Source organism: Prorops nasuta, unplaced genomic scaffold (assembly GCF_024137725.1).
Source record: "Prorops nasuta isolate Cenicafe-Biocafe unplaced genomic scaffold, Cenicafe_Pnas_1.2 PNAS00014, whole genome shotgun sequence".
NCBI lineage: Eukaryota > Metazoa > Arthropoda > Insecta > Hymenoptera > Bethylidae > Prorops > Prorops nasuta.
In genome coordinates, this window is record NW_027116811.1 from 342,207 (window position 1) to 352,266 (window position 10,060).

General features: G+C 38.0%; 1 protein-coding gene across 6 annotated transcripts; it reads left to right on the forward strand.

Annotated features, from left to right (window-relative positions):
- The first annotated feature begins 1,298 nt into the window (after positions 1–1,298).
- On the forward strand, positions 1,299–8,803 carry Hcf (Host cell factor). Of its 6 annotated transcripts, none has more exons than XM_066735165.1 (10): positions 1,301–2,055; positions 2,128–2,349; positions 3,133–3,840; positions 3,922–4,073; positions 4,144–5,583; positions 5,714–5,894; positions 6,014–7,365; positions 7,462–7,689; positions 7,773–8,157; positions 8,246–8,803. In XM_066735165.1, the coding sequence occupies exons 2-10, from the start codon at positions 2,190–2,192 to the stop codon at positions 8,368–8,370; spliced, it is 4,731 nt and encodes a 1,576-aa protein (XP_066591262.1). In that variant the 5' UTR covers positions 1,301–2,055; positions 2,128–2,189; the 3' UTR covers positions 8,371–8,803. The 6 variants fall into 6 exon arrangements, with proteins under 6 accessions (XP_066591268.1, XP_066591262.1, XP_066591264.1 ...); XM_066735167.1 differs by having other exon boundaries at positions 1,301–1,758; XM_066735171.1 differs by having other exon boundaries at positions 1,299–2,349; positions 4,144–5,553.
- The last annotated feature ends 1,257 nt before the right edge of the window (positions 8,804–10,060 follow it).

Sequence of the window (10,060 nt, forward strand, 5' to 3'; positions counted from 1 at the left end):
AAAATAACATAACAGTCGTCGCCTGTAGCCATAGTAACGATGTCACGTAAGTGGTTATGTCATGGTATAACGCAATTCTCTGAGATGGCCAGACCGTGTGTGACCACGAATGATTTGTGGTGGAGAACGTATGTACTATGTACAATTGTACAAAGTAAAATTAGCTGAAGTTTCCAATTGACTGTAAATTTGGAATTGCGCCAATCAAGTGCGAAAGCTCATAGTGAGTGCTGAAGATTGCTAACTAATGGCGCGTTCACGGAGACGCTATCAACGCTACTGCGCACACATTTCAATCATTTTTCTATGCGCAGTAGCGTTGGCAGTGCTAAAAGCGTGCTCCGTGAACGCGCCTTAAGGGCGCTGTGTGCTGTGTCGCCTGTTTCGTTTCAAATTTCAACCACTCTTTAACCGAGGTTTTAATTTGTTCAAATAGCGTCCGTTACACAAACAACACTATTTTAACTTATGGTGTTTAACTGTATGTACGTCTGGTTCCCTGAGACAGTTATTCTTTCGCACTGAATGTTGAGTGCTGTAACCAATGCTGACTCAAAATATTTTTAACTACATTTCATTTATGAAATACGAGTTAGAGCCAAAGACTGTCCACTATTCAAAAAATAGTTACGATGAATAGTATAGTTCCGAAAAAATATACAGCCAACTGAATCGTCACTTTTTCGTTAAAGTCGTATATTAATTAACTAAATACTTCTCGAAAATGAAACTCAACCCAATTTTTTAATTATTGAATCATGGGACACGGGACTTTAAAAACAAATCCAAGACGCGTGCGTGATGGCGCTGGTGCCATTGATGATCTGATGGATGGGTGGCCGGTGGATACTGGAGCTGTAAGCTGATGGCTTTCATAGCGTTCCTTCAGTTCCGAGTGCAAGAGAAGCGCTATTTTTTATGAAACTCATAAGACAAATTAAGCAATCTGGAAATAGGGCCTCTCACCCTTCCACGAGACATCATGATTGACGCTTTCTCAATAAAATTTAGAGTCAAATACGCGATCTATTAAAGCCTGATTAAAAAAACATTATGCTAACTAGGGAAGAATTTTTTGAACACATGGGTAACTTAATTTACGTATGTACATATGTACATACATATGTAGCTTGAGATTTGTTCAAATTATCAACATTTGTATTATTCGATAAAAAAATATATAGGTAATGTGACATTTAGTATATATTTTTTATAAAAGAGGATAGATACCACAGACAACACGAACGAACTTGAAATTGGCGAACGCATCCATGCAAATACAAGTGCAATGGTGGGGATGTGTGCTGCGGGAACAGTGTGTAAAGTGTGGAGTCTTGTGGAGTGTGGAGGTCGCTTGTGCGCGCCCGTCAAACGTCTGGTTAAAAAAATCGTTGAACCGATAAATAACAGCAGCTTAAAATATTGTTCTGTTTGATTTTGTCAACATTACATGTGTTTGTCTCAGTGATGGTTTGTGGAAAGAAAATCGGTAATCTGTGGTGCACACTTTTTCATTCATTTTGACGCAACTTTAACGAAGGAGAAGAACTTGTCAGCTCTCAGTTTCAACGTAATATCTGACTTATGTGTCAGGTTTTAAGATGATAAAACGATAAGTTTCATGATAAATATTGATTGTGCAATATGGAAAAATATGTACAATACAGTTAAGGGCATCGGCGATTACTGAGAGTATTACTCTGTTACTAGTAGTAGAAAGAGTGAGATCAGTGCCGTAAACATTGTGCACGTAAAAACGTAAATATATACTTCGCGTCTTATTATTATCGTTTCTCTCTATAAGCTTTTCATTGTTGTTCATTACTTTTTACATTGATCTACAATCGGTATATAATTACGCGGTACTTACTCCTGTGAACTTTGGTTAGAATTCATAAAATACCGCTACGCAAGGGAGGTTAGAATTGGAACGTACAGTGCCGACGACCGAGTGTATGTACACTGCTACTACCGTAGATTCAAGTTCTTCGAAGTGTCTTTGAGAATCCTCATAAGAGGCAATAAGCCAGGAATAGTGTAGACTCTGGGTGTATAGTAATAAATATTGTTGAAGCTAAGTAGAACTATTGAATATTGGAATTAATTGAGTGTTACGTTTTCTTGAAGGCTAATATAGACTAGTGTATATGGTTGCGCGGCATTAAAAAATGATGTGATCGACGGTCATCATGGCGGCACCCATGTTAAAGTGGAAGCGGATCACAAATCCAACCGGGCCACAGCCAAGACCCCGACATGGGCACAGAGCAGTCGCCATAAAGGATCTTATGGTTGTTTTTGGTGGTGGAAATGAAGGCATTGTCGATGAGCTGCATGTTTACAATACTGGTAAGTATTTTCATTCGTTGCGTCTTTTGTGCGCGCCGTTCTTGACGATTCCCGCGATCCAATATGGCGGCATACATTGACAAGACGGTCACCGGCCGGAGATGCCTCGAAATTCTCATTTTATGCTCATTCTGGATACCATATAGCCCGCTCTCTCCATCATCTTACCTCTCAAAAGCTTGCTTATCATTATATCCATTTTACTGTTACCCTATCGACATGCTTTATCTCGCAATATTTCAGAGTTTGTCATTATACATGTTTGTACGCGCGGGAGCGGCCATTGCTACTTATTTTCCCCACCACCACTAGTACGAGACTCTGCTCTGCTGGCAGTTTCGTGCCCTTCAATTTCTGTCTCTGTTTTTGTTTCACTACTAGCATGCACCACCGTATTTATTTCTCCTTTCAAACATTCCACGTTTACGTTTTTTAACACTCTATCCATTATAATTCTCATATATCCTATATCTACATCCATACTTTCTATCTCTTGCTTCCCTACCCTCTCCCCACACCCCCTATTCTCTTGATCATGTTAAATCAGCTTTCTTTCTCGATTTATTTGTACTTATTTATTTTATTTTTTTTATCGTGTCTTTTCACACGGTTTATAAAGCCAATTCACAAAGTCTCTTTAGCAGAGTAGTTTTTTGAGTAATTTTTAATTTAATCTTTGCGCTTGCGCATAATCAACTGCGCGTACTTTTATCCAATTTAAAATCTCTAGTTTCATCAACAATTAATATTATAGAATAATGTAATTTAAAAATATTTTTGCAGCGACTAACCAATGGTTTGTACCATCTACAAAAGGAGATATTCCACCAGGATGCGCCGCGTATGGGTTTGTAGTAGATGGAACGCGTATTTTAGTATTTGGTGGAATGGTAGAATATGGAAAATATTCTAATGAACTGTACGAACTTCAAGCAAGTAGATGGGAATGGAAGAGATTGAAGCCAAAGCCACCAAAACATGATCCTCCACCATGTCCACGGTTAGGACATAGTTTTACCCTTATTGGTAGCAGAGTCTTTCTATTTGGTGGTTTAGCTAATGACAGCGATGATCCTAAAAATAATATACCAAGATATTTAAATGATTTGTATACACTGGAACTACTTCCCAATGGATTAACTGCTTGGGAAGTACCTCAAACTCATGGCCATGCACCACCTCCTAGGGAATCTCATACTGGGGTGGCTTATACAGATCGTATAACTGGCAAATCTTGTTTGGTCATATATGGTGGTATGAGTGGCTGTCGTCTTGGAGACTTATGGTTTCTTGATGTTGATTCTATGACTTGGAACAAACCAGTGGTACATGGTCCCACCCCATTACCACGATCTCTTCACACTGCCACTTTGATTGGACACCGTATGTACGTATTTGGTGGATGGGTACCATTGGTCGTAGATGATGTCAAAGTTGCTACTCATGAAAAGGAGTGGAAATGTACAAGCACACTGGCATGTTTAAATTTGGGTATGTTTTAGAGTCAAAGACATTTTACTGAAGTATTAATTGATTGCTTTAAAGTTTTTCATTTTTTCATTTTTATTCTAGAAACACTAACTTGGGAGCAACTGACTATTGATTCTCTTGAAGAAAATGTTCCTCGTGCTCGTGCTGGACATTGTGCAGTTGGCATACATAGTAGACTGTATGTATGGTCTGGGAGAGATGGATACCGTAAAGCTTGGAACAACCAGGTTAGGGTTAGTTTTTATTGTTTGAATGTTGAAAAAAGCATTAATGTTTAATATAAATTGTTCTTATATTTGGTAGGTCTGTTGTAAAGATCTTTGGTATCTTGAAGTTAGTAAACCATCTGCTCCTTCTCGAGTTCAGTTAGTTAGAGCTTCAACACAAAGTTTAGAAGTTAGTTGGACAGCTACTCCATCCGCCCAATATTACATTCTACAAATTCAGAAATATGATATGCCACCAGCATCAGCAGGGACTTTCCCAACAAACAATGCTGCTACTACAAATACACCTGTAGCCACACCCTCTATAGTCACGCCAACAACTATTCCTGTCACATCACCTCCCATTACTACGCTTGCAACAAATACAGCACCAGCAAAAGTGTCTGTAACTCAATCACCTGCAAGGATTCAGTCCACCATACAAAGTCCTATTCAAAAGTCTATAGCGACAACCATACAGAAACAAACAGTGAGTCCATCTACGCCAAGAGTAACGGCACAGGCAGGGGGAAACGTTATAAAGATACGGTCACCGTTGATCACTTCAGCTGTTACGAGTACTGAGCAGCCATCCCCTACCATACCAACTACAACCACAACTGGTGGACAGAGCTCATCCATGGCTGCAATGACTGGTATAGCTGCATTGGCTGCTGCTGCAGCAGCAACGCCAAAAATAAGCATGAATAATGTCCCCGTTCTTCCACAACAAACAACGGCAGTAGCGGCAGCAGCATCCACAACAGCCACTAATACTGTTCGAATGAAAAATGTCACACCAGGCCAACAAATACGTTTTGCAGCACCCGGGGCCACTGTCCTACGTACTACTTCTCCACAGCAAAGTAAACAAATAATATTACAGAAACCAGGGCAAAATATAGCGGGACAACCTCAGATCGGATATCTTCTGAAAACTGGTCAAGGAATGATGGTTCCTAAAGTAAGCTTGATACCTGGAAAAACCGTTCAAACGCCAACAGGTACAAAGCCAGTAAATCAAGGACCAACGATCTTTAGATTGGTAAATCCAAATACTGTTGCGGGATCCAAGATACTTACGACGATGAAGACATCGAGTATTGTTGCTATGAGCAAGGGACAAAATGTTACCGGTAAACAAACTATTATGATTACAAAACCTGGAGGTAATGGGGGATTGGTAGGTAGACCAAACCAGATTATTGTTGTAACGACTGGCTCGGGCCTAAGAGCAGTACAGGCTGTAACCACCTCACAAGCAGGCTCCGGTCAAGGAGCCAATATTACTACCCCTGTTAATGTTTTGCCCCTATCAGCTACAAATCATGTTACAAATCAACAAGGAGTTAAAATGATCGTCGTGTCGTCTGGTGCGATGGGCGGGGGAACTGCTGGAAAGCCTATAACAATAACAGTGCCTGGCCAAGGTGGTGTACCAAAGACGGTGACTATAGCCACAAAAGGATCGCCACAAGCGATCTTCAATCCTGGGAAAAGTCAAATTGTAACTATGCCAACGATTCAAAAATCACAAGTTAGTTCGATGATATTAATCTACGAAATTCCTTTCCTTTTCTTTATTTTTTATTATACTTTAGATAGCAATAATAATATAAAGGTGAAGATGTTGTCTTTACTAAAACTTTTAAATCGATCAATTTCAGGATACAGTAGCGGTTCCTGGTAAACCAGTTACTCTTCAAATGTCAAGTGGTATTGGTGCCAAGACTGTAACTCTTATGCCGTCAGGTAGTTCGGTAGTGACAACGCCTAATACCGCCGATGCGGTAGACACTGGCAAAATGCTTTTCGTTTCCTCTCAAAAGCAACCTTCTGCTTCTTTAGGTAAAGAACTTAATCTAGAGTTTCACAATAATTGGACTATATACATATATATATATATATATATATTAATTAAAGTAATAATAGAAAGAGTTTGTTGTTAATCTTTTTATCGTTTATAGCATCAACTTCTGATGGCCCTGCTACCACCGATGCTGCATTAGCTGCATTGGCAGCAGAAGCAGGTTTGATAGACCCAGTTCAAGAACCTGCCAGTGGTTTATCATTCATGGTAACTACGGATGACGGTAGCTGTGATGATAAATTGGAGGATAGCTGCAATGGAAACGAAGCAGCAGCAACTGCAGCTGCTTTGGTTTCACAAATGACCGGCGCCGAGCCGATGCAGGTAGATGGAGATGGAAGCTTTATAATTCCTCAGGTGGATGGTCCAATGGATATTCTTCTTTCTGAAGATGAAAGTGAAAGCGCAGCTTTAGATGGGGATCCTACACCCGAGAATGAGGAAGCAGTGAATGATTCTGTTGAGGATCCTCGTGAAACTGAGCAAAATATTAGCTCGGCGATAACTAGCGAAAGCACTCACGTTGAGGAAACTTCATCGAAAGAAGTCGAGCAGGCAACTGACAGTGTTGACCATTCAGAGTCTACTGACGCTACTCACGATGAAACCCACGCACCAATGGATAGTACTGAAGGCGAAGCAGATAACTTTCAAGAACAGTCGTCTATAAAAAATGATAGGGATGCAGAATCTGCCGGTGACGTTGACGATAATTCGGTGGAAGTAAAATCGTTAGAAAAAGTCGACAGCATGGATAACTTGGAAACTGAGCAGAATTTGGAAAATTTGAGAGAAAAAATATCGGATGCGATGACGGATACTTTAATGAATATTGAAAGTGATGGTACAGAAGAAAGCATGAAAAGTGCGACTGTTAATAATAGCTCTCAAGATTCACAGGAAAAACCTATTTTGAACGAATTGTCAAGCGAGAATAATGTTTTATCCCAGTTACAGGCAGCTGATGACGAAAGCGATGATATTGTAAAGATCAAGCTTGAAACGACTGATTCCCAAAACGATGTTCCAAAAAGTGATACTTCAATGGAAAAGCTAGACAACAAAGATGAACCAATGATTACAGACACAGGTTTAAGTTTGATAGATTTACATGTGCCTGTATCATCTACTGCCGCAGCCGAAATGCACATGAAATTTGAACAGCCTGATGAACAACTTATGGAAGAAGAAAAAATTCCAGAAGTTTCTAACTCGACAGTTAACGGTGTAGCATCTCTTGAAAAATCGGTAAATGTTTCGAAGCAAAATATTCCAATAAAAATGGAAACAAGCGATGGTTTGGATACAAATAGTAATAAGGATGATATGAAGGAGATGGTGAACAACGATGCTCAAGCTAATACTGGCGATGATTCCACTGCTTTGACTACGTTAGCTACTGCTGCATTGGGCTCGGCAGAGCAATCCGTGAAGTTTAAGAGCGAGCTAGTGAGTATTCATCTCTCTTTGAATATAAATTAAGCAAATTCCCTGGTTTTATGATCGAAATCTTTACTTATCATACAATCTGTCTTTTCTTTGTAGAATGAGGACGAAAAAAAAGAAGTTGAATGGTATGACGTAGGCGTAATAAAGGGAACTAGTTTCACTGTTCAACATTATTATCTCCCTGGCGATGAACCACTGGATATATCACAATCCTTAACAATGGATGTATTTAAGGGAAGAGGTAAAATTCCACTAGAGCCTGGTACCGCTTATAAATTTAGAGTTGCTGCTGTCAATAGCTGCGGTCGAAGTGCCTGGAGTGAGGTATTCATCATTTCAACTATTCTTCGGTATTCGTTTATTACACCTAAATTCTTCATTGTTTAAAATGTGTAATTTGTAAACAGGTATCTGCATTCAAAACGTGTCTTCCCGGATTCCCTGGTGCTCCTAGCGCCATAAAGATTTCAAAATCCGCGGAAGGTGCACAAATATCGTGGGAACCGCCGCCTAGCAACGTAGGACCTATTTTAGAATATTCCGTTTATCTAGCAGTGCGAAGTGCCAGTACGGCATTAAATAATGACGGGGAATCAAGAACGATTGTATCGACACCAAATCAGTTAGCCTTCATTAGAGTCTATTGTGGCTCAAATAATTCCTGTTCTGTAACAAACAATTCCCTCAGTGCTGCACACGTTGACACCACGACGAAACCAGCTATTATCTTTAGAATAGCGGCACGTAATGATAAAGGATACGGGCCAGCTACTCAAGTTAGGTGGTTGCAAGGTTAGACTTTTTAATTATTTTAATTGAAGCATTTATTGTTCTTTTCTTTTAACAATAATGCTAAAGTGGTAACAAATCTTTCTATTAGCAGATCCAACCACAGCTGTCAAAAGTAATCCACAAGTGAAGAGACCCGGTACGGATGTACGCCCGCAAGCAAATTCTCCTCAGAAGAAGGTTAAACCAGAAACAGTGAGCGATAACTTTTCGTGAGTCTCTCTCTGTTTTCTTTAGGCCATTCACAGCCTTAATCCCCGTACAGCGTTATTCATTTAAATCATTTCCGCTGATATACACACGCCTAACAACGATTGTTATTGCAACAAAACATTGTATTTTATTGTCGAGTAAAAGACGTGGTATGTACGCAAATAAGTGAAGTGTATGTGCATACGTACGCTTTGATAAAAGTCGGGAAGTGAAAAACAGAGAAAAACAAAAAGGAAAAAAAAAGATAAACAGCGTTCGTATATATAGCTGGAGGTGTGTAGAAATAAGCGTTAAAACTGTATTTTAAGTGTTCTGCACGAATACAAGCTCTTTACTGTACCGCGTTCTTCACTCACAGTTATTCCCCAACATCGCGTAAATTCTGTATAAACATCAGTACCGTCAATAAAAGCAGAGATAGTTATTTTGAAGTTAAGCAAGTTTTTCCATATTTATAACATTTCTATAAGACATATCCAAAACAATTGTACATGCATCTATATAAATTGCGATTAAAAAATGTAATATTAATAACTACTTATTATCTTATCCCACTAAATCTTAAGTTTCAATATTGAGAGCATCACAGATCCACGCAAGCAACAGTAATTATTGAAAGAATAATGGTATGAAGCACAAGTATAACTGTAGGATTTTGTAAGCGGCTAATAAACTACCTTATTTTAAGCAAAGGTTGGTATTCACACGGACAGACTTTCAATTATGCTGTATATTTGTTTATTATAACTTTAAAGCGATTTTGCAAAATCCCCCTGAATAACAAATTTTACTTGGCTACGTCAAAAATTATAGGATTTGTTCCGTATTTGTTTATTTTTGTAACTGGCTAAAAAAATTGGTAATACAGTTGCATACGCTATTCGATGTTATTTAATAAAACTAATTTCTTAAAAGTTTCTAGCATGCCCTTAAAAGCACGAAATATCCAAAACATATCCTAAGTGTATACATCTACAAGATTTTTCGATATCTTTAAAACATTTTTAGAATGTTTTCAGGATATTTATACTATTAGGGGCTGCTAACCGTTATCACTTAAAGGTGCTCCTTTAAAAATTCTTTGAATAAGACATTTTGCCGTGATCCTTTATATCGTCAATTATAGTAAATAAGAACATTTATTACTTATTTTTTTAAATATGCTTTTTAATCAAATTGCTTTTAATATAAGGGAATTATTTTACAAACCACTGTAAACACAAATTAGGCAATTGTCGCTAAAATTTACTTTGAAGCTATAAATATTTAATATTTTTCTTTTAAGCCTAAGAGCATGTGAAGTACTAGTATATTTTATTATTTTTATATTATCAAATACTTTCGGCCGTTTTATTTATAGATGGGATTATAAGAAGGAAAATCATAAAAATTTGTTTAATATCAGCTTTGCTGTTTAATTTTTAATTAGACGGAATGAACAAAGTATTATGTGTTACTTACTGTTTTTATTAAAATATTTAATAAAAACTTCAATTCAACCTTTACAAATAGCTGAAGATCCATAAACAATTGAATGCATTATTTTGCTTATCACTTTTTCATAGATTTTACTGTCTACTTCTGTGAAGCAATTAATGTATATCAGGTATCAAGGCATATTGTTGATATTACAAGCGTTGTACAATTGTTAGGTGTGGATTAAATCAGAAAAATAAAAACTTGATTTCTATCA

Excerpts from the sequence above, each read along its gene's own strand:
- Hcf (XM_066735165.1), top strand. The coding sequence starts at position 2,190 with ATGGCGGCACCCATGTTAAAGTGGAAGCGGATCACAAATCCAACCGGG. Across the intron at positions 3,841-3,921 it reads ACTGGCATGTTTAAATTTGG|AAACACTAACTTGGGAGCAA; the intron begins GTATGTTTTAGA and ends TTTTTATTCTAG. Across the intron at positions 7,690-7,772 it reads GTCGAAGTGCCTGGAGTGAG|GTATCTGCATTCAAAACGTG; the intron begins GTATTCATCATT and ends ATTTGTAAACAG.